The sequence below is a fragment of the Rattus rattus genome, chromosome 2 (assembly GCF_011064425.1).
Source record: "Rattus rattus isolate New Zealand chromosome 2, Rrattus_CSIRO_v1, whole genome shotgun sequence".
Classification (NCBI taxonomy): domain Eukaryota; kingdom Metazoa; phylum Chordata; class Mammalia; order Rodentia; family Muridae; genus Rattus; species Rattus rattus.
The window spans coordinates 120,144,167-120,169,852 of NC_046155.1; the positions used below are offsets into that span (position 1 = coordinate 120,144,167).

Sequence of the window (25,686 nt, forward strand, 5' to 3'; positions counted from 1 at the left end):
TCTACCCTGACCTGGCCCAAAGCCAGAGGAATGAGAAGAAGGGGGTGGGTTTGGCTATGGGGTTTGTTCTGGCTGGAGTGGTAATCGTTAACTCACTGTGGAAGCAGCTGACCGGAGCTGGGGGGCAGGAGGAGGGAGAAGGCGGGGCCCTTGACCCTCCCCTTTGCCAAGGAGAAAGGGACATTTCTGCCTTTGTGCTTCTGGGATTTGCTTCTAAGCTCTGAGGCCCAGTCAAATGCCTCAGGTCTTCAAGACACCGATATGGCAGCTCTGCAGCAAAATAAATAGAAGTTAAAGGCACCCAGGGCTTTTTTCATTTTTATCTTTTCTCTTTTTTCGGGGGGGGGGTCTGGTAAAATGGTAATGGTAATACCAAAACAAACAAACAAACAAACAAACAAAGAAACTACCTTAAGGCTCCTTTGACATCCTGAATTTGGATACATGGTTTGTTTATTTTGGTTTATTGAGGCAGGGTTCTCTGTGTAGCCCTGGCTGTCCTGGAGCTCACTCTGCAGACCAGGCTGGCCCAAACTCAGCAATCCACCTGCCTCTGCTTCCCAAGTCTGGGATTAAAGGAACGGACCCCCCCCCACACACACACCCCAATATGGATACATATTTAAAAAAGCAGTCAGTGGAAGGTCCTTCCCAAAGGTCTCCAAGTGGGGAGGTGATTCAAACCAAACCAAGCCAACCAACCAACCAAGACCATCCAGTGTCTTTGCTGTCCCTTGGTTCCCACTTGCAACCTCCAGCAGCTGCGTAACTTAGACCTTGGCAAGAGATGCAGCTTCTCCAGGGGACAGAGCATTTACTTAGACTCCCTTTATTGTACTCCTGGTTAGAAACTTTGTCATTTCCTCACCTTAACTTTTTAGACATGTACTTAAATTTGTTTATTTTTATTTAACTTGTGTGCCACCTGTGACCCTATTTGCCCACAGAGGCTAAAAGAGGGCACTGAACTCCTTGGAACTGCACTTACGGATGGCTGTGAGAGGCCGGCCATGTGTGTGCTGGGAATTGAACGTGGGTCCTCAGCAAGAACAGGAAGTGCTCTTAACTGCTGAGTCACCTCTCCAGCCTCATATTTAGGTGTTCATGGTGGCTGGACCAGGAAGGTACACTGCCAGTCTTGTACTCTTGGAGGGGACAAATAATCCCAGTGTCTAAGAGCAAAGAATAAATTATTCAATGGTTGATCATCAGTATTTTTTTTTAACTTTTAAAACTTTCTTATTTATTATGTATGTGTGAGAGAGACAAGTATGTTCTCTCTCTCTCTCTCTCTCTCTCTCTCTCTCTCTCTCTCTCTCTCTCTCTCTGTGTGTGTCTGTGTGTCTCTGTGTGTGTGTCTGTGTGTCTCTGTGTGTGTGTCTGTGTGTGTGTCTGTGTGTGTGTCTTACTACAGTACATGTGTGGAGATCAGAGGACTACCTTGTGGAGGCGGCCTTTCCCACCGTCCCATAGGCCCTTCATCAAGTTCTGCAGACCCAGGAGTTAGTCCTTACTTGCTCCCCATGAGCTGTGTTTCAAGCACAGCAGATAAATCCCCAGCGGCTCATCCCCAGAGCGGCTCCTCCCTCAGAGCTGGTTTTGGTGCTTGTGCTAGACCTAGAACAGGGCTTTTCAATCTGTGGATTGTGACCTCTTAGGGGTTGCATATCAGATAAGTTACATTATGATCCATAATGGTTAACAAACTTACAGATATGAAGTAGCAAGAAAAATAATCTAAGCACAACCTGAGGAACTGCATTAAAGGGTCACAGCATTAGGAAGGTTGAGAGCGGCTGCTGTAGAACGACTTGGCTGCCCCGAATTTTCCACCCTTAGCTGAGGCCTCTTGGGCTCATTCTACCCTCTTCTTTGATAGACTCCGGGCACAGCTCCTTGTTGTATAAAGTCGGGATCTGTGGTTTGCTTTGGAGTCTATACCGGGTAAAATGTGTCAGGGTCTCACATATGGCGAGCAAGTGCTGTTTGATAAGTTTGCAGCCCCCTGGCTCTTTCTAAACTTTGTTTCAAGCTGGTCTTCCTAAATTGTTCTGATTAGCTTTAAGATGTGTGATCCTCCTGCCTCTACTTTCTTAGTAGGTAGTCTTACAGGCATGTATCCTCACACCCGGGTGTACCCCTCTCCCCCACCCAGAGACTCACAGATGCAAGCTAGCTATGCGTGCGTTCAGTCACTGAATCACACCTCCAGGCCGGATGAGAAATACTCATCTAGTCTGTGAGCTGCTCTGGGCACGGTGCCCATCACATGCGAGAGATCTTTGCTTATGTGTGGCAATGGCCCTGGGTAGCAGGGATGGAGGGAACACGGTCATCAAAATAGGAAGTGAGCCAGGTAGCCCTGGTGGACACTTACCCTTCCTTTATGACCTTGGCACGTTTTCTTCCTTTTGGGGATCCCATGCAAGATGTAGGGGACGGAGCTGGGAATAGGCATGGGGAAGAGTTCTGCCTTTGGGCCTTAATTCTAATGGGGAGGGTACTGACATTTAACAAGGTAGTTAGCCAATGTGACGCATAGTAATGGGCTAAGGATAAGGGTCAGAAAGAGGCACAGTGGGCAAAGGCATTTGCTGCCAAGCCCAGTGACAGTTTGATCCCCAGGACCCACATGGTGGAAGGAAAGAACAGACTCCTACAAGTTGTCCTTTGACCTCCAGAGGTTCTCTATGGAGCGCTTGTGCACACGAGGTGACTAGCTGCAGTAAATATTGAAAGAGCTAAGAAGAAGAAATAAAGAGGGTGCAAGGTGTATGGGAATGGGGCAGACAGGAACGACCCAAGTGAGTGAAGCCAACCTGAGAGGAAGCTAATTCTTTAGATACCAGTGGAGGGAGGGGCCTGCAGGAGCTGAGGCTGCTTGTGCTGTGTGCTGAGGTCTGTGGCTGTACATATATATATATATATTTTTAAGAGAACACATTCATGTAACTTAGAGTCTATTACTAAGACTGTCCTATTTCATTAGTTATTGTTAAGCACCAACTATGCCTCATTTGTAGGGTAAGCTTTATCATAGCATGTCTGCTCTGGAGAAAGTACAATACACACAGAGACAGTATGGAGCTAGCCATGGTTCCAGGTGTCCACGGTGGATACTGGAGTCTATTCCTTATGGAGATGGCAGGGGAGGGCGGGGGTCACAATCTGTGCCTTCATTTGCATTTTTCTCAGTAGGACAGGGGCATGGACCTGAGGGCTTCATTCTGCACCAGCTTTTTTTCTACTGCTGATGCTATCTTTTGGTCCCATCTTAGGAAACTCCCTCTCTGGCTGGGTGGTGCAGCCTGCTGTATGGACTGAGTTCCAGGACAGCCATACTACACAGAGAAATGCTGTCTCAGAAAACAAAAACAAACAAACAAATAAATAAATAAAAGGGAGAGAGAGAGAGAGACAGAGAGACAGAGAGAGAGAGAGAGAGAGAGAGAGAGAGAGAGAGAGAGAGAGAGAGAGAGAGAAATCCCACTCTGAGAATACTGGTGGGGGACAGTTTCAGTTTTCAGAGGTTTCAGTTTCATGGTCTTACACTTACGGTCACATGTTCCCCAGGCTAGCTTTGAACTTCCTAGTTGCTGAGGATAGCCTTGAGTTTCTGATTCCTCTGCCCCCGCCCTTCTAAATGTTGAGATTATAAATGTGTCCACATGCTCAGTCTTTGCAGTGCTGAGACTGTGTATGCTAGGCAAGCCCTCTGAGTCACACCCCCAGCTGTCCTCCCTTTTAGTCTGGTGCTGACAGTCAAATAGGGCTTTGAACTGGAAGACATGTGTTTACCACCTGGGCTACACCCTCAACTTGTGGGCCATTTTTGAGGACTTTGATTTTGATTTAGAGTGAAAAAGGAAGTTCTAGAGGATTTCACAAGGTATATTACGATCAGATTTATGCTTAATCTATTTTTTGTTTCAAAAATTAAGATTTTTATTTATTTAATTTTACTTAAAATTGTTTTTCTTTTCGGGGAGTTGGTGTTGCACACCTTTAATTCCATCACTCAGGAGGCAGAGGCAGGCAGATCTCTGTGAGTTTAAGGTCTTCAGAGTTCCAGGGCAGCCAGAGTTATGCAGAGAAAACACACACACACACACACACACACACACACACACACACACACTATATGAGTGCTTGCCTGTATGTGCATTATGAATGACTGGTATCTGTGGAGGCCACACGAAGGGGTCAGATCCTCTGAAACTGGACTTACAGATGGTTGTGAGTTACCATATGGGTGCTGGGAATCAGGCCCAGATTCTCTGCCAGAGCACCCAACTGTTGAGCCATCTCTCTAACTAATAAAGATTCATTTTTATGTGCATGTGTGTGTGTGGCATGCATGTGCTGCTGATCCCTGCTAAGCCAGAATTGGGCATTGAACTCCCTGGGGCTAAAGTTCTAGGTGGTAGTGAGCTGACAGACGTGGATGCCGGGAGACAAGCTCGGGTCTTAATTTTAGAGTCATCCCTTCAGTTGCCATGTTTTATTTATTTATCTTTTGCAATGCTAGTCGTGGAGCCTAGGCCCTTGGGAGATTCAAGCTGGCTGGACTTTGGGAGTTTTTAGAGTTTTCAGAAAGGCTTTGGTGCTGTTTCTTGTGTTTTCATGACCCATATCTTCTTCTTCTCCCCCCTGACATGGGCACACACAATGGTGTCATGGTGGAGGTCAGAGGTCAACCTTGAGTTTCATTACTCCCCTTCCACCTTATTTGAGACAGCGTCTCTTCAGGTTCTCTACTATAAGACAGACACCTACCGTGTCTGGCTTTTTTTATATTATTGGTTCTCTTGTGGTTCAAGCATGGTTTGTTGCAAAACTAAACAACAGAAAAAGGTTTCAATTCCCGGAGACCTGGGGTTCTCTAGAGGGTGCAGGTTAAGCCTGGAACAGGGAGGCCAAGCTCTCCTTGCTTCTAAGTGTCAGGAGTAACTCATTCTTCAATGTAGGCTGTGATCTAAGAGTGTGGGGCATGGGTTTAAATTCTTACTATTTTTATTTTGGTGAAAATATTAACCATGACAACTTTTGTTTTTCAGAATTTTTTTTTACATTGCTTAAATGTGTGTGTGTGTGTGTGTGTGTGTGTGTGTGTGTGTGTGTGTGTGTGTGTGTTTGTATACATGCTTGCCGTAGCACCTGTGTTTAAGGACAACTTACAAGAGTTGGTTCTTTCCACCAGGTAGTTCAATCCTGAGATTGAATTTAGGTCCTCAGACTGGAGTATCTCTGGCCCTAGACTATCTTTTATTTAGTCTTTGACACTTTCTTTTTGAATTTTAACAGTATATTTAAATTTTCCATTGACAAGTTAATCCATCTGTACAATGTATCTTGATACTTTGTTCCCTTCCTCCCAGCTTGCTTTACCTCCTCTCTTCAGTAGCATTCAGCGTTGTTACTTTGTAGCCATCACCCCAGACATCTTCAGAACCTTTTCATCTTGCAAAACTGAAACTCTGTATCTATGAAACAGTCATTTCCTAGTTTCTCCTCCCTTAGCCCCTGGCTCCCTTAGCCTCTTCTCTGTGCTTCTCTGTACTGACCTGTGTTTTAGGCCAGTAGTTCTCAACTCTTGACTTGTGACCCGCTTTGGTAAACTTCTCTTTCCAACAGTATTTGCATTACCGTTCAAAACAGCAAAATTACAGTTATAAAGTAGCAATGAAAATAATTTTACCGTTAGGAGTCACCACAGCGGGCTGGAGAGATGGCTCAGCCGTTAAAGGCTAGGCTCACAACCAAATATATAAGGAGTCACCACAGCATGAGGAATTGTGTTAAAGGTCTCAGTAGTAGGAAGGCTGAGGACTACTCACTGCTCTAGGTACTGGTGTAAGAGGAATCCTACAATATTTGGTCCTGAGGCAGAGATGGGGTAGGTGACAAATGCAGGTCTCTGTGCTCTTCATGTCTCGACTTCAGGAAAACGTTGGGCATGCTCACGCTTACCCCAAGCAGCATCATGAAGTAGGTGAGGGCCTTCCACATATGAGCTGAACCTTCCTCGACATTGGCTGCCCCAGAGCCCGGCCCAGCAGCTGAGAGACACACACAACACCACCGAAGCCATCTTGGAACTATCCACATACGAATTCTTTTTTTTTTTTTTTTTTTTTTTTTCGGAGCTGGGGGCCGAACCCAGGGCCTTGCGCTTCCTAGGTAAGCGCTCTACCCCTGAGCTAAATCCCCAGCCCCCCCATCCCAATTCTTACAGGAGGTTGTGAGCTGCCTGACCTGGATACTGGGAACGAACTCAAGTCCTGTGGATGGAAAATATGTACACTTACCCTCTGTGCCATCTGTCTAGGCCTCCTCATTTACATTAAAAATTGCTTTATGTTTATGAATGTTTTACCTGCATGCACATTTTATGTGTAGCATATATGTGTCTGGTGCCCAAAGGAGGTCAGAAGAGGGCATCAGGTCCCCTGGGACTAGCGTTACAGACAGCTGTAAGCCATCAGATGGTAGGAGTCAAACCGAGGCCCTCTTCAACAGAAGCCCAGCCATCTCTCTAGTCCTCCTGATTTTTTTTTTTTTTTAAATAGTAGTCACTAAATGGATATTTGAAAACTACAACTACCTGGACTTGATATGGTGGTGCTGATGCCTGTGATCCCCATGTTCAGGAGGCCAGGCAGCAAAACTTTTGCATTTGAGGTCACCCTGCGATATAGAAAGAGCTAAAGGCCAACTTGAGCTACACAGTGGGACCCTGTCACCCTACCCCCAAACTAAAACCCAAATTGAACAACGACGACGACAACAACAAAAATCTACTATCTGGATGATGGTAGGGGGATTGCTTATTAACATGTGTGAGGCCTTAAGTTCAATCCACAGCATCAAGTAAGAGGGAAGAAAAGGACTTTTTAGAATGGAAGTTGTCTTAGTCAAAGGTTTATTGCTGTGAAGAAATACCATGACCCAAGGCAACTCTTATAAATGAAGGCATTTAGTTGGGGGCCAGCTTACAGTTCCAGGGACTTGGTCTATATCCTCATGGTGGGAAGCATGGCAGCGGGCCGATGTGGTGCAGGAGAAGTAACTTACAGCAGTATCCTGATTGTAGGCTGATTAGTCCTGATTTGGGCTTTGAAACCTCAAAGCCCACCTCTATGGATATACTTCCTCTAACAAGGCCACGCCTACTCCAGCAAGGCCACACCTCCTAATCCTTCTCAAATAGTGTCACTCCCTGATGACTGTTTTCAAATATGGGAGCCTATGGGAGCCATTTGTATTCAAACCATCAAAGGGGTGTAGTCTAGTGTATGAGAGTTTGGCGTGAATATGCAAAGCTCCAGGTTCAGTTTTTAGTATCAGGGGGGAAAACATCAATTTCTAAGGCAAAGCAAGAGGGCCTAGCTGGTGTGGGCTCAGAGATGCTAGCTCTTCTGGGAAGCCTGAGTATCCTTGGAGTCTGACAGCAGTGTTGGCTTGCTCCGTTACCTGTTTTTTCCATCTCCTCCTTGTCCTCCTCCACCTCTCTTCCCCTCCCTCCCTGGGTGGTTTAAGATCTTAATATCTCAGTGTCAACAAAGCTTAGTTCGCACCAGGTTGTCATGTGAATAAATAGGCCCTGTGTTTTCTAATTCCATGAACACAGCCATGTGATCGTGACTTTGCCCTCCTTACCCTCCACAAGGGGGTGTGGAACTCATATGCTGCTGGCATAGGGCTGTGTTTATCTGTTGATGAGGTTGAGACCCTAAGAACTGGCTAGTGTCGTAGGTTTGAAAAAATCTGACAAGCGGTCCTTAGATTAACTCTCAGTAGAGGCTTCTAGAAACTAAGCAAATTCTGTCCAGCAGACTGTTTCCAGCCCTTCTTACTTAAGCTCTAGCCCAAAGTGAAACTCTAGCTCGGGTTGAAGATCCCTGTGACATCTTGGGTATGTTAATTGAGCCAGCTACATCTGCCTTTAGTTCCCAGGAGGGAGCCAGTTCACGTCTGTGCTTTTGACTTCTTGGCATCTGACCCATGAGGACAAAGGTACACTGAACCGGGGTCCTGGATTTTGCCTTTCTTGCCTTTGACATCAACTGCACTCCTTAGCTCTGCTGTTTCTCCCTTAATGATCTCTCAGAGTGTCTGTCTGTCTGTATGTATGTCTGTCTGTCTCTCCCATTTATCTCTGTGTGTCTCTGTCTCGCTGTCTCTGTCTCGTACAATCATTTGCATGCCTTTGAAGTGAGTTGGCTTGCTTGCTGTATGAGGTTTCAAGTGTGTTATGAGCTATGGTTGGGCTGTGTGTTGTAGGGCAATGATATGTTTAAGGCCCTTCAGACTTTTCTTTCTTTCTTTCTTTCTTTCTTTCTTTCTTTCTTTCTTTTTTTTTTTTAATGTTTTTAAAGATTTATTTATTATATATGAGTACACTTTAGCTGTCTGCAGACACACCAGAAGAGGGCATCGGATCCCATTACAGATGGTTGTGAGCCACCATGTGGTTGCTGGGGATTGAACTCAGGACCTCTAGAAGAGCAGTCAGTGCTCTTAACCTCTGAGCCATCTCTCCAGCCCCAGACTTTTCTTTTCTTCCTTCTTTCCAGACAAACTCTCAGGTATCCCAGGTTGGCCTCGAACTTACCTTGAATTTACCTTTTTCTCCTGGGTGCTGGGATTACTGGCACTTGCCGCCACACTCAGTTTTTGGAATGTGAAGGATTGAGCCCATGTATGCTAAAAAGGCATTTTTTTTCTTTTTCTTTTTTTTGCAGCTGGGGACCGAACCCAGGGCCTTGCGTTTGCTAGGCAAGCGCTCTACCACTGAGCTAAATCCCCAACCCCGCTAAAAAGGCATTTTATCAACTGAGTTGCCCCATACTAACTTGTTGAGGTTCTTTAAGATATTTTTAAGGAACTGGAGAGATGTTCAGCAGTTAGGAGTACTTACTGCAGGCAGGAAATCCCAGAATGAAGGAGGTAGAGGCAGAAAGATCAGACATTCAAGGTTATCTTTTGTTATACCAGGAGCTCAAGAGCCAGGGCTACAAGTGAGTATGTTTCAAAAAACCAACCAAACCAAACCAAACCAGAGAATCAACCAAACAAACAACAAATAAACAAGATGGCACTGGGGCACTTCCCTTGGGGTTGTTTTGCAATATATGGTGACTGTAATAAGGGGGCTTGTACTGTTGTCAGGCACATGTTGGGCTCTTGCTGGGGATCTGCACGTTTCTCTCTTGGTTTCAAGCTTTGGGGACTCTCAGCTTGCAGACAACAGTCAAACTTAGTGACTGTGAGGTCACATTGGAAGGACACAGGATCACAGGGGAAAGAGAAGAGCGAAGACAGTGGAAGTGAGGAGTTTGCAGATTTCCCTGACTTGGGGCTGGACCGGAGTAGGCCATCTGGCTGTGGTTCTCTCTTGGCCTATTCAGCTTCCAAGGCGAAAGGATCTGATTGGCCAGGCTGAATCCAGCCCCCTAAGCAGGGATGGGTTAGCTCTACTTGGAGGTCCTGAAAGCAGAAGAGGGAGGAGTTGCTGGACCATTGGAGCCCTTGTTGTCTTTAGTCCCCTCCTTATTGAAGTATTGAACTGGCGGGGAGGAGAAGGGCTCCTTTGCTGCTGCCCCGGAGCGGGGACGTGATATGCTGTGTGTCCAATTCTAGATGCTGAGAAGAGGATCAAAGTGGAGAAGCCGGTGGTGGAGATGGATGGCGATGAGATGACCCGGATCATCTGGCAGTTCATCAAGGAGAAGGTAGCACCTCTCCCTCAGAGGGTGGCAGGTCCCCATGGGTCTCGAGGGTCCCCGGTGGAGGGCAGCCCCGTTTCTCACTTTCTGCCCCACCTCCCTCGTGTAACAAAATTAGTGGTTGCCAGTTCTTTGTCTTTAGCCAGTGCCTGTCCTGAGCAGTCTGGGTCTTTCTCTCTCTCTGGTGCTGAAATGTGCAAGCTTTTCCAGTCTTGTTTCTTTTTCTCTTCAAAGCGTTTTATTATATTTGTGTACATGAGCATGCTGTAGCGCACACATGGAGGTCAGAGGACTTGTCAGCTCCCCCCTTCCAAGTGAGGCCCAGGGATTAGACTCCAGTTGTCAGGCTTGGCAGTAAGTGCCTTTACCTAGAGAGCTACGTTGTCAAGCCCAGCACTCGGGAGGCAGAGGCAGGTGGATCTTTGAGTGATTGGTCTACAGAGCGAGTTCTAGGACAGCCAGGGCCACACAGGAAAACCTTATCTCAAAAACTCAAAACAAAACAAAAAAAGGAGGGCTGGAGAGATGGCTCAGTGGTTAAGAGCACTGACTGCTCTTCCCGAGGTCCTGAGTTCAAATCCCAGCAACCACATGGTGGTTCACAACCATCTGCAATGATATCCGATGCCCTCATCTGGTGTGTCTGAAGAAAGTGACAGTGTACTCACATACATAGAATAAATAAATCTTTAAAAACAAAAACAAAAACAAAAAAAACAAAAAAAGGAGATCAATTGGTGTAGGCAAGATAGACCAGAGGGTAAAGGTGCTTGCTGACAAACCTGAGGATGTAAGTTCAATCCCTGAGATCCACACAGGGAGAAGGACAAATTACTTACTGCAAGTTGTTTTCTGTTCTCCTTGTGCTAGCCATGGCGCAGGCACATCTACATACATGAACATGCATGCGCACGTGCGCACACACACACAAAATAGGGAAATAAATGTAATAAATTAATGTGTGTGCGCGCGCACGCGCGTGCGTGTGCTTGTGTGTGTGTGTGTGTGTGTGTGTGTGTGTGTGTGCGTGTGTGTGTGTGTGTGCGCGTGCATGCGCACAGAGGTCAGAAGATGGTGTTTGGTGATCATTCACTCTCCACTAGTTCACTGAGGTCGTTTCTCTTGGAACTCGGAGCTTGAAGCTTGTGCTTTCTCTGGAAGCCGGCAAGCCCCAGCAGGCACACACCCTCCCCTCCCACACACTCCGCCCCCCTGTCTCTCTCTCAGATCCGGGGATACAAGCATATACAAGACGCCCTGCTTATTTTGGTTGCTGGAGTCCAAACAGCTCCTCATGGTTTTGCAACAAGTGTTCCGAACCCTGAGCCATCACTTCAGCTTTTGTTTTTGTTTTTAATTGAAAAGTTATTTCAGATTTGTTTCTTTTATGGGTATAAATATTTTGTCTGCCTGTTCGTGTGGACACCACATGTGTGCCTGGTGCCTTCCACATAGGTCAGAAGAAGGTGCCAGTTTCCATGGAGCTGAAGTTATGGGTGGTTGTGAGTTACCATGTGCGTGCTGCGATCTGAAGACCCTGGGTCTTTTACAAGAGAAACAAGCGCTCATATCCCCTGAACTACCTTTCCAGCCCCTGTACCTTCTTTAATTTAATTAGTGTTTTGTTTTGTTTGCCAGAGTCTCACTCTGCAGCCCGAGCTGCCCTCAAACTCACAGTGCTCCCCTGCTTCAGACTTCTGAGTGCAGCAATCACACAGCATGTGCCACCATGCCTCGCTGTGAGACGGGCTTTTTGTTTGTTTGTTGAGTTGGTTGGTTTTGGTTTTCTGTTTGTTTTTTTTTTTTTTTTTTTTTCGGAGCTGGGGACCGAACCCAGGGCCTTGCGCTTCCTAGGCAAGCGCTCTACCACTGAGCTAAATCCCCAGCCCCTCTGTTTGTTTTTTGAGACAGGGTTTCCCTATGTAGCCCTGGCTGTCCTGGAACTCACTCTGTAGACCAGGCTGCCCTCAAACTCATATAGAGATCCTCCTGCCTCTGCCTTCCAAGCGCTGGGATTAAAGGTGTGAGCCACCACCACCTAGCTTTTTTTTTTTTTTTTTTTTAATAAAATTTTAGCAGGGCTGGAGAGATGGCGCAGCATTTGTTCTTGCAGAAGACCCAGGTTCAATTCCCAGCACCCACTGTCCAATACACTCTTCTCTCTTCACAGGGACCAGGCATGCATATGCACAGTCATACATGTAAGCAAAACAGACATACATGCAGTGGTGCATGTCTTTAATCCCAGCATTCACACGGCAGAGGCAGGTGGATGCCTTTGAGTTCCAGGACAACCAAGACTATATAGTGAGAACCCCTCTCAACAACAGCAACAGCAACAAAGATTTATTTATTTATTTATTTTTTTGGTTCTTTTTTTCGGAGCTGGGGATCGAACCCAGGGCCTTGCGCTTCCTAGGCAAGCTCTCTACCACTGAGCTAAATCCCCAACCCCCAAAGATTTATTTTTATTATGTGTGTGTGTGTGTGTGTGTGTGTGTGCACATGTGTGTACACATGTGTATGCACACGTGGGCGCCAGTTCCCACAGTGGCCAGAGGTGGCAGCTTCTCTGGAGCTGAAGTTACAGTTGATCCACCTGTACAGTTGGAACCTGATGTAGGTTCTAGGGATTGAACTTAGGCCCTCGGCAGGAGCGGTATACTTAACTCCTAGCCATCTCTTCAGTCAGAGACAGAGTCATAGCCGTGTAGCCCCAGGCTGTCATCTTGTCTGGCCACAGCATCCTGTCCAAGTCAATTGTCTGGCCTTACTTTACTCCGGCTTTCTTCTCTAGCTCATCCTGCCTCACGTGCATGTCCAGCTCAAGTATTTTGACCTTGGGCTTCCAAACCGTGACCAGACCAATGACCAGGTCACCATCGACTCTGCGCTGGCCACTCAGAAGTACAGTGTGGCTGTTAAGTGTGCTACAATCACCCCGGATGAGGCCCGTGTGGAAGGTAGGAAGTGTGGCGGGGTCTCAGAGCCCGGGAGGATCATAGGCTATAACACTTAGATGGAAGCAATTGGCTGTGTCACTCATTACCAGACCGGGAGATGGGAGCTTCCAGAGCTGAGCTTCTTCCCTGAGGCTGATGAGGGAGACTGAGAGTCAGTCCAGTTTGCTCAGAAAGCCTGATGTACAGCAGGGCCTCAGGTCACTATGATGTGCCTTGGGGAGGTGCGATGAGGGATCAGGCTCATTCTCATGGTCAGGCCAGACTTTCAGGTCTGCTAGAAGCAGGAAGGAGGTCCTTGCTGTGCTGTATGGCTTACACCAGCCAGAGGCATCAGCAATTACAGGGAGAGACAGTACTGCCACAGTACTGCTACTCTCATGTGAAGGTCTTTCACAGCCTGGCCTTCTGGCCTCTTGGCCTGTTTGGTAGGCTGGTATACGGAGGCTGGGCAGAAGCCCAGGGAGGGTGGGTGTCAGTGATGCCGTAATGCTGGCTAAAGGTTAAATTTGCCTTCCCTGGAACTGTCAGCGTCTTCTGCAGATCCCCTCTCTTTTGCAGTGTGGCTGCTTGATTACCCCCACTGCACATGAATGTGCTTTAGGGCATTTCCTTCCTGATTTCTGCAGTCTGAGGAAGCTAGTGACGGGCTGGAAGGATGGCTCAATGGTTAAGAGCACTCACTGCCCTTCCAGAGGTCCAGAGTTCAAATCCCAGCAACCACATGGTGGCTCACAACCATCTGTAATGGTATCCGATGCCCTCTTCTGGTGTGTCTGAAGACAGCCTCAATATATACTTATAAAATAAATAAATATTAAAAAAAAAAAAAGGAGGAAGCTAGAGACAAACCTTCCAGTTACTCTTCAGAGCTCAGGGACAGAGCACTTGCCTAGCATGCACAAGGCCCCGGGCTCAATCCCCAGCCCTGCAAACCGATAACAAAGGGAAACCCAGGAAACAGCGGCAGTCTCCAGACCAGCTGTCTATAGCCCACTGGGTCAACTTTAGTCCTGAGCTCATTTCTTTGACAAATGCCAGGCAAGCCCTATGTCACTGGGCTACATCTCCAGTCCAGTGCTGGGGTTTACAGCTCATTCTCTTATGGACAAGGTTGTAGTATCTTGGACAGGCTGGGGTGGATGGAGGCTGCCTTTTCTCCTCACTAAACAACCTCCCTGTGGACCTGGTAATAATGGCAGCCAGGTACTGTTCTGGGCACTTTACAACTTATTTAATGACAACCCAGCATGGTTCTCATCCTTCCTACTGCTGGGACCCTTCAATAAAGTTCCTCATGTCGTGGTGACCTCCCAACCATAAAATTATTTTCGTTGCTACATCATATCTGTAATTTTGCTACTGTCGTGAATTGTAATGTCAATATCTGTGTTTTTCTGATGATCTTAGGGGACCCGTTTGAAAGGATTGCTCAACCCCCAGGTTGAGTACCACTGCCCTAGACTCTAGACTCTTCTTCTGGATGAGTCCAGGATGACTTCTGGGGCCTCTGTATGGCTTGGGGTACTTTCTGGTTGAGAGGTGGGGCTGTGGTGGGTCTATCGTACGTATCCCTGTCCTCACAGAGTTCAAGCTGAAGAAAATGTGGAAGAGCCCTAACGGAACTATCCGTAACATCCTTGGGGGAACGGTCTTCAGAGAGCCAATTATCTGCAAAAATATCCCCCGCCTTGTCCCTGGCTGGACCAAGCCCATCACCATTGGCAGACACGCCCATGGCGACCAGGTAGGCCAGGCTTAGAGACACAGTCTGTTGATTCATGGTCCCGACAGGAAGCCTTGGCTCGAACTGCCTCTTTTCTCTGCAGTACAAGGCCACAGATTTTGTGGTAGATCGAGCTGGCATGTTCAAGTTGGTCTTCACCCCAAAGGATGGCAGTGGTGCCAAGGAGTGGGAGGTGTATAACTTCCCTGCCGGAGGCGTTGGTATGGGGATGTACAACACCGACGAGGTAAGGCCGTTCTCCTCTCCAGCCCATCTCTATGTCTGCCTATCTTTGCTTCTGTTGGCCTCATTCTTATGCCAGGAAGAGGTAGAAAAGACCACTTGGTCTTCCTGGCACTGCCTTCTTGCACAGGCCAGGATTGGGTCACATGACTACCTTTGAGCCAATCACTGATGGCCAGGGAAGAGGGGCTCTGATTGGATAAACTGGAGACAGGCGGTCAATCAAGCCTAGTAGTAGGCTGCTTAACCAGGCCCTCACCAGCCATATAAGGTCTAGGAATTGTGAGGTCGAGCTGTCCAAAGTGAAGTTGGAGGCAGGGGTCTGTGCTCCCAGAAGTCTGGTGGGAGAAGATTGGCCAACCATAATAGAAGGGGCAGCAGAAGTCGAGGAGTCTTATGGGGATGCTGCTGGCCCTGGCTCTGGCCCTGGGACCATGGCAGACTGGCAGTCCTCAGCCTGGGGGCCATGCTATGCCCACTCTCCCCACAGTCCATTTCGGGCTTCGCGCACAGCTGCTTCCAGTACTCTATCCAGAAGAAATGGCCGCTCTACTTGAGCACCAAGAACACCATTATGAAGGCCTATGACGGGCGTTTCAAGGACATCTTCCAGGAGATCTTTGACAAGTAACAGCCTTTGATGCTTCCTGAGGGCACCGCAGTACCCCAGCTCCCTTGCGCCATCCCTACTTGGGGAGGTTGCTTTTACAGTGTGCTTGGTTCAGCTTTGAGGTTCAGGGAGGGGCCTTTAACCTGCCAGCTTCCTGTGCTCTCTCCGAGACAAGTCCTTTTGCCCCCAGGCACTATAAGACTGACTTTGACAAGAATAAGATCTGGTACGAGCATCGGCTCATTGACGACATGGTGGCTCAGGTGCTCAAGTCTTCCGGTGGCTTTGTGTGGGCCTGCAAGAACTATGACGGAGATGTACAGTCTGACATCCTGGCTCAAGGTACGCTGAACAATCATCTCTCCGCGATCGAGGAACTATTAGTAGTCTGTGACTGGAATGACTTTTTTTTCTTTTTTTTTTTTTTTTTTTTTTTTTTTTTTTTTGAGACGGTTTCTCCGTGTAGCTCTGGTTATCCTGGAACTCATTCTGTAGACTAGGCTGGCCTCAAACTCAGAGATCCACCTGCCTCAGCCTCCTGAGTGCTGAGATTAAAAGTGTGTACAACTACCTAGCGATTTTTTTTTTTTTTTTTTTTTTTTTTTTTTTTCGAGCTGGGAACCTAACCCAGGGCCTTTGCGCTTCCTAGGCAAGCGCTCTACCACTGAGCTAAATCCCCAACCCCCTTGATTTTTTTTTTTAATTAGAAAAAGTCATTATGATTGTAAGCACAAGGGCTAAGTGAAAGAGAAAGGGGCTCTGAGGAAGAAAGTAAGATGCATCCAAGATCAAAGTTTCTTCTGGAGGGCGTGTGTGTGTGTGTGTGTGTGTGTGTGTGTGTGTGTGTGTGTGTGTGATCTCCCGTGGAGACCAGAAATTGATGTCAGGTGTCTTCTATTGTGCTCCACATTACTGTTTTTAGCATATATTTTAAAAATTACCCTTATAAGGCCAAGCATGGTGGCATTATAAACAGAGGCAGTTGGATCTCTGTGTATTTGAGGACATAACCAGTTTTATTTAGGACAGCCAGACTTACATAACAGAACCTCTCTAACATTTTTTATGTGTTTATAATTCCTGGGGATTATATATACGGCCTCATGAAAGCTAGGCGAGCGCACTACTGCTGAGCTACAAGCACAGGCCTTTATTTATCTGTGCTTGTGTGTATGCCGCAGCACACGTGTGGAGGGCAGAGGGCAGAGGGCAGAGGGCAGAGGGCAGAGGGCACCCTGAAGGAGTTGATTCTTTCTGCTGTGTGGGTCCTGGAGATTGAACTCAGGACCTCAGGCTTGGTGGTAAGAACCTTTACCAGCCGAGCTGTCTTGTCTTCCCTCTGCCTTATTGGAGACCAGCTGACTGGGTGAGCCCAAGGGATCTGCCCATCCCTGTCCCTGTGACTGTCGTAACAGAGAAAGGAGTGCAGGCTGCTGATTCAGGTGGTTCACACCTGTATCCTCAGCCCTCAGGAGGATGAGGTAGGCAGACTTCTGTAATTTGAGGCCGGCTTAGGTTACCTGGTGAGTTCCAGGCCAAACAAAAATAAACAAGACAGAAAGAGTCTTTGAGGTGGCTCAGTGGTAAAGTCGCTTGCCACTGAGATTGACAGCTTGGGTCTGATCCCCAGAACCTACATGGTGGAGAAAACAGACTCTTGCAAAGCTGTCCTCTGACCTCCATACATACACTGACACATGTGCACCATCCCCTGCACAAAATAAAAACAAACAAACAAACACCCAGAAAACAAGACCAAGCTGGATCTTTCTTCTTACATAAGTTCACCACTTTTTCTTCCTCCGGCCTTCACGTTCTTTGTGGGTCTGGGGGAGTTTTTTGATTCCCCAGAGTCCTTGACAACAGACTCATTCCAGCTGAAATCTGGATTTGGGGACATTTGGCAAAAAGGGGCTAACTGCAGCAGGAGGGTTGCAGAATAGCTGATGGTGGCTTATTTCTTCTTGGAATGGTCTCCTGGGGGGCTTCAGGATCGACAGCGTCAGGCTGTGGGGTCTGGAAAGGGAGCACACAGAGTTCTAGCATGGCGACAGCTGTCTGGAAAGGCTCTACTGTCTTCTCAGCTGCAATGGGCTGGCATGGGGTCTAAGGCGAAGGGTTCTGAGCTGAAGCATGGCCCTGAGGGGAGATCTGGCCCCCCTATCCCCCCAGGCTTTGGCTCCCTTGGCCTGATGACATCTGTGCTGGTCTGCCCTGACGGGAAGACCATCGAAGCTGAGGCTGCTCACGGGACAGTCACCCGCCACTACCGAGAACACCAGAAGGTAAATGTGTGCACTTCAAGGTCCAAAACCCACTGGCCCTGAGGGCTGGGAGGATGAGCCTGCTCTGCCGGTCTGGAGGTACACAGCTGTATCTGGTGCTCGGCTGATCCCGTGACCTGTCCCCAGGGCCGGCCCACCAGTACCAACCCTATTGCCAGCATCTTCGCCTGGACACGGGGTCTGGAGCATCGAGGGAAGCTGGATGGGAACCAGGACCTCATCAGGTGAGCTCATGGGGGGGATTTGAACTGATAACAGCCCACACAGGTCCGCCCAGCATGCCAGGGCCTCACTCTGTCGCATCTCCTGCAGGTTTGCACAGACTCTGGAGAAGGTGTGCGTGCAGACTGTGGAGAGCGGGGCTATGACCAAGGACCTGGCTGGCTGCATCCATGGCCTCAGCAAGTGTGTGCTTTGGGAAACAGGGCTTGAGACCTCAGCAGGGGGGAGGAAACCGGGGGACCCCACTTAGAGTCCCTCTCATGAGTGGGTAGAGCCGCCTGGGGTCTGGGACAGGACAAATCCTGACAAATGGCTCAGGCCAAGCCTCCCTAGGCCAGGTCTGAGTTGGTCCCCGCTGGCAGTTGCTTAGTTTCTTTGCTCTTCTCCTTAAACCTTTCCCCAGCTTCTTCTACGAGGCTTATGACAGGTAGCTTTTAACTTTCTGCTGAATTTATTGTGGCCCTCTTAGCAGTGGGCTACTAGCAAACTTGGACCTGTGCCTGGTGGCATGAGAAGGCCATTCCGGTGCCTGAGGTCCGATGTGCCTTGGAAGGGCTTGTTAATGGGCTCCAGGAGGCCTGAGTCACCCCCTCCCCCCCATGTTCTCTTGGCAGTGTGAAGCTGAATGAGCACTTCCTGAACACCACAGACTTCCTGGACACCATTAAGAGCAACCTGGACAGAGCTCTGGGCAAGCAGTAGGGGTGGACACTACACTACCCAGCTCCAGTGGGTGCTCCGTACATGGCAGAGGGTGGGCGTTGCAGCCCCCCTCTCTGGTGGCCTTTCTAGGGGATTATTTTTTTACATATATATATATATGATGGAGATGTTTTTTAAAGCATGTGAGCAATTTCCCTCAGGGTGGACACGAGGCAGGAACGGCGCGCTTTACCTCAGCCAGTCAGTGTGTTTTGCATACTGTAATTTATATTGCCCTGAATCACGTGGTGCCATATTTAGCTACTAAAAAGCTCTTCGCAAAATGGTCTTGATGTCTTTGTCCCTGAGTGAGAGGAAGTAGCTGGTAGGATGCCCCAGGGACAGGGTTAGGGTGCCTCAGGCTGTTAATAGGTCAGGCAGGGGGCTGCTTTACATGAGAGGGAACAAGGCAGCCTGTGGGCCTCCTGCATTCTTCACAGGCTGCCCGAGTTGCCAGACTTCTGGGGGAAGGTCCTGGCTTCCTCACAAAGTGGCCTGCAGGGTTTGTCCCTGAGCTAGAGGAGGCAGCTGGGGCCTAAGGGCAAAGGGCAGAGGCTCACATAGAATCCCCTAGGGTGACCCCTCTCTCCTTAGGGATCGTCATTCTCTGTTAGTCTAGGTACTTATTAACACACGCACCTTTTGTAGTGCGGAGACTCCTTCCGACCCAGGGGGCTTTGCGCACACTGAGCAAACATTCTACCTCTGCACCCAGCCTCATTCATCCTTGTATTTATTTAGCCGAGTCGAGGCCCCATCACCACATAGCTCTGGCTAGTTAGGAACTCACTGTATGGGTCAGGCTGGTCTCCAAGTCACACGAAGGTCCCAAGGCTGGGATTAAAGGTGCTCAGGTTCCTTTGCCCCTGTTATCCGCTAGATCCCCTGGTGTCTGCTCTGCAGCCCGCTCAGACTTCCCTAGGTCTATGTGTGTACATGTTCCCCTGTTGCATCCTTAGGTTTATCCTAGGAAAGTAACGTTGAGAAGTTGCTCCAAAGCCATGTACACACTCACTGTACAAAGCACTGTCCCCATGCAGTCAGTGAGTTCTCTTTCTGCTCGTTGGCCCTGTCCAAGAGCTGTCTGCTCTCTGTATCCCGAGTTGATGCTGGGCAGTGCTGGGAATTGAGTTTAGTTAGCTAAGGCAAGCATTTTATCGTTAAGATCATCTACCTTTTTTTTTTTTTTCTTTTTTTTAAAGACCCATGGCTTTGTGTATCCTAGACTAGCCTCAAATTTCCATATAACTAAGGATGACCTTGAACTTCTTAGCCTCCTGCCTCTACCTCTTGAACGCTGGGACTGTGGGCATGTGTCACAATACTGTGCATGCGGTGCTGGGTGTGATATCCAGGGTGGTCTCCCGAGTAGTAGGCAAGCACTCTACCAAACAAGCCTCATCCATAGCCCTGGCCTCGGGTTTAAAAACCATTTCCATACTTTATGGGGTATTTTTGCCTGTTTGCATGTCTGTGTACCACAGCATGCAGGGCCCACTGAAGTCAGAAGAGGCACGGGAGCCCCCGGAATCAGCGTTAGAGACAGTTGTGAGCTGCCATGTGGGTGGTGGGAATTGAACCTGGATCCTCTGGAAGAGCAACAAGTGCTCTTAACCAATTGTCTCTCATCTCTAGCTACAGGTTTTATGTTTGCAGATCCAAGAGCGGGAGTATTTGGGGAAAAAAAGGTCAGGGACAGCAATGCTGTAATCCCAGCACTTGGGAGGCTCGGGTAGAAAGATCAGTCACTGTGAGTTTGACTAACGTGTCTCAAAAAATAGAAAAGAGAACGAGAAACCTGAAAAGGCCAGGTGCGTGTGCACACTTGTAATCTTGCTTCAGGAAGCCGAGACAGTTAGACAAGTTGGGTTCCAGGGTAGCACAGTTAGACAGTGAGAGCCTGTCATGAAAAGCCTCAAAACTATAAAAACAACCCCGAAAAAGGAGCTGGATGTGGAAGAACTCATCTGTAGTCCAGCCTTTCACAGGTAGATCTGGGCTACGAGACCTTGTCTCAAACAATAAAACCCACCCTTGGGGTTTGGAGCATGTCTCCCCCCACCCCCCCCCATCTGGCAGGTCAGGTGGCTGAGACTGTCCTGTAGTTTCAGAGAGGGATGCTGTGTGGCATGTGACTAGGGAGCCTTGTTGGGACCTCCTTGGGGGGAAAGGGCCACCCAGAGCAGCAAGAAGCACGTGCAGTCACCTCGCTAAAGAATACTCATTTATTTATAATTATTGCTAAGTAAACTTCTCTTTTAAACAGGAACATAAAAACACAGTAGGGCTCTGCACAAGTGGAATCGCTAAACCGTTGGTTTGTATACACTTCAAAATAAGTTAGAGTGGAATTCCGCCAGGGCCACCTCCGGTTCCAACTGTGTACTGTGCTGTGCCTTCCTCTCTGCTTTGCACAGGGCGAGGGCAGGGGTTTCTGAGTATGGCACCCACCCCCTAGAGGGTTGTGCCAATGGCGGGCTGGGAGACAAAGGGAGACCCCACCCAGGCCAGACTTCTTCCTTCTGTTTTCCAAGACCAAGGCCACTGCGTTGGCAGGAGAGGAGGAGGAGGAGGAAGGGAAGGAGGTACAGGGTGCTTTTTGGTTCCAGGGGAGAAAGTCATTGTGGGAAGAGGTAGTTTGCAGGGGTGATGCCTTCTGCTCAGCAGGAGAAATGTCTTGTACAGTGACACCTAATCACTGCCACCTGAGGGTCATTGTGATGGGCACCTGGGAGGCTGGGAGCCATGGGAAACCACATTTAGACCACTGTCCCCCTCACCCCCAGTCCTGAACAGCTACCCTGAGGCCTGGCTTGGTGTTTCATTTAGGGACAGGCTTGGGGGCAGTTGTACTGCCAATCAGCACCCTCTGCCCCAGCTGGTTCTCCCTCTTGGTTTCTCAGCCAAAGCTGGTGGCGTCATCTATGCCTTTTTGGGGTTAGCCCTGCCTGCTCCTCCCCTTGGGGGCCTTGGGATTCGTGGGCAGGGGTTTGGGTACTTGGGAGATTATTGATGTGCGGGTCATTACCTGGGGGACAGAGGGGAGCAGAGTGGACAGCTGAAGAGGGCCAGCTGGCCTTGTGCAGTCAGAAGCCTTGGCTGCCTGGGTGGCACACAACCGATGGCTGAAGAGGGCCAGGTAGGTTCTCTGCCTCCCCTTCCCTCCTGCCTTAGCCTTCTGAGGCTCCCAGCTAGTGACACACCTGGGCCAGGGCACAGGTCCCTCAGGCCTGATTGCTTTAGGTAAGGGAAGCAGGAAGCACACACAGCACACGAGAAAGCTGAGGCTTGAAAGAACAAATCAAAACCAAAACAAAACAAAAAAACCCTCTCCATCAAACATGACAGACAAGAGAGTTGGAAAGGAAAACATAAATTACCTTCAAAATATCCTCACTTGCTCAAAAAAAGATTACTCCCCCTCTCTATGGTCTTCAGTTAAATACGCTGCTCTTCCTTGGGAGCCTGCTGAGCCTCAGCTCGCCCACTCCTCACAACACCTGCTTGCTCATAAAAAACAAAAACAAAACATTCTAGTTCCCCTCTTCCCATGGGTGGTCTTCCTTGGCTTCCCCTGAGGACAGCCTCTCCTGGTCCCAGAGATGTCACCCTGCCCCTCCCCGCTGGCTCAAGGGGCCTCCACCTATCTTTGTTAATGTTTGCCAGACACAAAGGCATGTCCTGATTTTGTTTGGTGAGGACACTGTGGTTGGTGCCTTAGCTTGGGGCAGACCTGGATAAAATTTGTTGAAATGCACATCAGGGACATTCTTTCAAATGGGGCTGGGGCAAGGGTGCTCTGGAGGCTGGACTCCCCAGCTCCTACGGGCAGGGCCAGGGCCGCATGCACGCCTGCATGGAGCGAGGGGAGGCCCAGGAGGTAGAAGGCAGAGTGCCCTGCCTGGCTCTTGAGTGACAGGGGAAGGGAAGAGGTTCTTGGGTCTGAGCAGGGTGTGGTGGGCAGTGCTGGCCAGTGCAGGAGCTCAGATGTCCTTAAAGGCCAGAGTCAGAGCAGGAGAGAGACAAGACCTGACTCAAGCACTCTCTTCCTGGAGAGCCCCTCTACGCCCGAGGTGGCTTGGAGAAGACCTCTAAGTCTGTGCCCGTGAAGAGGCCTCACTAGTATTTCCCCTACCCACCCACAGCAGCAGGCCAAGGAGAACCAGATGTGGGCCTCCTGGTTACCTTTCCCTCACTGTGTGCCTAGGCCTGCGCCCAGCTCCCTGCAAGGACAGTAGTACAGTCTCCATTTGGTCTAAAGGTCCCTAGTGGTGCAAATGACTGAGGGTGGGGGGGAGGGGGGCTGGGCAGTGGGCAGTAGCTTGGTTCTGGACTGCACAGGTGCAGCCCTCAGTAGGTGGGTCTCACCCTGCGCCCTCCCCACCCACTCAGCGGCCCGCTATAGCACATTGTAGTAGGCCATCTCTTTCATGGCCTGCTCAGTGAGGGCGCTGGCCTCCGTGCTGCCGTCCACACTGCTGTAGGTGTAGGCGTTTTCCTCGAAGTCCTCCATCTCCTGATGGTTGTCAAGTTCAGAGGGGTCGGGGCCTGCCAGCTCCATCATGGGGTCTACGAGAGAGGGGCATAGTTAGGCCTAAACACCGGGCATCCTCAGCGTCCTGCAGGAGGGGGTGGGGGTGGGGGTTAAAGTCCAGCCTCTGTTGGCCAGGTCTCCCCATCCAGGTGGTGTACAAGGGCCTTGGGCAGAACAGATCCCTGGCCTGACCTTGACCTCTGGATTATGTAGCCTTGCCCCTGCTAGATCACAGAGCCCTCCTGGTCATCTGCCATGTCTGTCACTGGTTCCCCCTTTGCTATGGGACTCATGTAGTGCCCACTGCATGCCAGGTGCTTTCCAGACCTCACCTCATCAATGTTTGCCCGCAACCCCCCGGTGCAGACTGAAAGGTCATCTCTTCCCAAAGTCATCTCACAAGTGCCCCCCCACCCCCACCCCGTGAACTTGCAAAGCTCTACCCCGGAGCACCAGCAGGGGTGGTTTCTCCACATTACTGCACCAAACCAGCCCCACCCTGGCCCTGGGCTCTCCAAGGACAAACTTGGCCAAGGTAGGTTGTTAAAGCATCTCTGGAGACAGGAGGATGTCTGAGAGGTGCTGGTGCCTCGTAATTCTGTCAGATTGGAAACTTACTATAAAGCTTGCTATTTCGACACGAGTGCCTCCTGAGATGTGGATTGGTATGAACCGGGAGTCCGGGATGGCTGGCAGGGGCTGAGGCTCACCAGTGGAGTGGGTTCTGCTCCTGCCCACTGGCGGTTAGGGGGAAACAGACCCAGTCCAGGGCTCAACCTGATAGGTCCAAGGGGGCATCAACCTTAGCTTCACTGTTGGCTGGGGCCATGATTGTGGTAGGCCACTGCAGGACATCACAGGGTCCTGCACTCTTCCCATCTGATGCCAGGGGTATCTTCTATGACAGTTATGACATCCATCTATCTATCCCCTGGGGGTCAAATTCACCCTCCTCTGCCAATGAGTAGCTAAGGCATTGACCTGTAACCTAATTCTGACCACTGGGTCAGAAGGAAATGCTTGCTGGTGAGTTATTGGTTTTTTTTTTTTTTTTTTTTTTTTTCTCTTTTCTTTTTTCGGAGCTGGGGAAGGAAAGGGCCTTGCGCTTGCTAGGCAGCGCTCTACCACTGCGCTAAATCCACAACCCCGAGTTATTGGTTTTAAAGGAGGAGGTCAGCTTTTGTTCCTTTCCTGGATGTGCAAGGAAGCAGTGTTCTAGTGGCTACTGTTACACCCTGAGTGCAGGAGAAAATGCCAGTGCTGTGGGGTCTCACAGAGGTACCTGACCCTGATATTCACCTGACTTTAAAGATAGCTGAGGTTTTCAGTCCCTCTCTCTGCCTTTTTTTTCCTTTTTTTGAGATAGGGTTTCTGTATAGCCCTGGCTGTCCTGAAACTCACTCTGTAGACCAGGCTGGTCTTGAATTCAAAGAACTGCCCGCCTCTGCCTCTCCAGTGCTGAGATCACAAAGGTGTGCTCTGCCATGCATGGCTTTCTCTGTCTGTCTCTCTCGACTAGATCTCATGTAGCTAAGGCTATCCTCAAACTCATTGTATAGTTGAAGATGACCTTGAACTTTTGGTCCTCTCCTCTCCACTTCCTCCAGAATGCTGAGATCATAGTGGTGTGCCACCACACCGGGTTTATGGGGTGCTGGGGTCAAACCCAGGGCCTTGTGCATGCTAGGCAAGCACTACCCACTTAGCTATCTCCAATTCTTCCAAACTGCTGAATCACCAAATCCAGCACACAGAACCCCCTTGACCTTGAAAGCAAGATTAACTGACCCAGTGAACCAAAACCTAGGTTCTCTGTTCAAAGCCCACTGCCATCCCATCATATTCCACCACTGCTTATCACAACAAGCCAAACTTCATGTCCCCACTTTATCTCCATTATGTCCATTGCTTCAGGCAAGTACCTCAGGCTGGCCTTGAACTCGGAATATAGTTGAAGACTGTGTTGAACTGGGTGAGGCATAGGAGCATCCAGCTGCTCTAGCAGCAATGCTAGCCATTCCTGGAAATGAGGAAAGAGATTGTTCCCCTCACCCCAGAGAACCAGGCTCCTGTTATTTGCAAAAGGACAAAGGCTGGCTTGGTCTCTGCGGTGACTAGCTATAAGGCAACCCCACTGTAGTAAAGCTCTCACATGGATGCACAGGGGACAGTCCAAAGGGCTTCAAAACCCAAACCACAGCCCAGCACTTCCAGGGTCCAGACCCAGCCATCAACATTAACATTTCTTCAACTGTGCTGGAGCCATGGCTCAGTGCTTAATGCACAGGGCATTCTCCCACAGCCCCGGGAATGACTGCCAGCACCCACATGGTGTCTGTAACTGTAACTCCTGGTGTTGCATTGGATCTGACAGCCTCCCCTGGACTCCACCAGGCAGGCCCATGGTACAAAGACACAAAAAACCCATACACTTTAATGTTAAGGGAAAATCTTCAAGTGACTCCCACGGGCAGCCAATTTGAGACCTCATCTTATAAGGTCTATATCAAAGCTATTCCAAGAGAACCTATTGGAAAGGCAATCCCATAACCTCCTACAGACTGCTGGAAGCCCAGCAGTTTAGGCCAGTTCTAGGGAGATTCTGGGAGGTACATTAGGCAAGGAACAGAGAACCATTGGTAATGAGGATTTCCACTCAGCAAGTCTGGGGCAAAG

The 25,686-nt window shown here is 49.2% G+C and overlaps 2 protein-coding genes across 5 annotated transcripts in view; one reads left to right on the top strand and one right to left on the bottom strand.

Annotated features, from left to right (window-relative positions):
* Idh2 (isocitrate dehydrogenase (NADP(+)) 2) overlaps positions 1-18,763 on the top strand; it is a 19,930-nt gene extending 1,167 nt beyond the window's left edge. The window contains exons 2-11 of the mRNA XM_032893372.1: positions 9,643-9,734; positions 12,526-12,691; positions 14,275-14,435; positions 14,518-14,661; positions 15,148-15,284; positions 15,458-15,609; positions 17,440-17,552; positions 17,679-17,776; positions 17,865-17,957; positions 18,389-18,763. Coding sequence (XP_032749263.1) covers positions 9,643-9,734; positions 12,526-12,691; positions 14,275-14,435; positions 14,518-14,661; positions 15,148-15,284; positions 15,458-15,609; positions 17,440-17,552; positions 17,679-17,776; positions 17,865-17,957; positions 18,389-18,476 — 1,244 coding nt within the window. The 3' untranslated portion in view covers positions 18,477-18,763. The remainder of the gene's footprint in view (positions 1-9,642; positions 9,735-12,525; positions 12,692-14,274; positions 14,436-14,517; positions 14,662-15,147; positions 15,285-15,457; positions 15,610-17,439; positions 17,553-17,678; positions 17,777-17,864; positions 17,958-18,388) is intronic.
* A 1,918-nt stretch (positions 18,764-20,681) lies between these two features.
* Positions 20,682-25,686, bottom strand: part of Znf710 (zinc finger protein 710) — a 68,811-nt gene continuing 63,806 nt past the window's right edge. For 3 of the 4 annotated variants that reach the window (XM_032893368.1, XM_032893371.1, XM_032893370.1), the window contains exon 5: positions 20,682-23,045. In XM_032893368.1, coding sequence (XP_032749259.1) covers positions 22,876-23,045 — 170 coding nt within the window. In that variant the 3' untranslated portion in view covers positions 20,682-22,875. Of the gene's footprint in view, positions 23,046-24,163; positions 25,031-25,686 lie in introns of those variants that run through there. The other variant, XM_032893369.1, reaches the window with a different exon arrangement.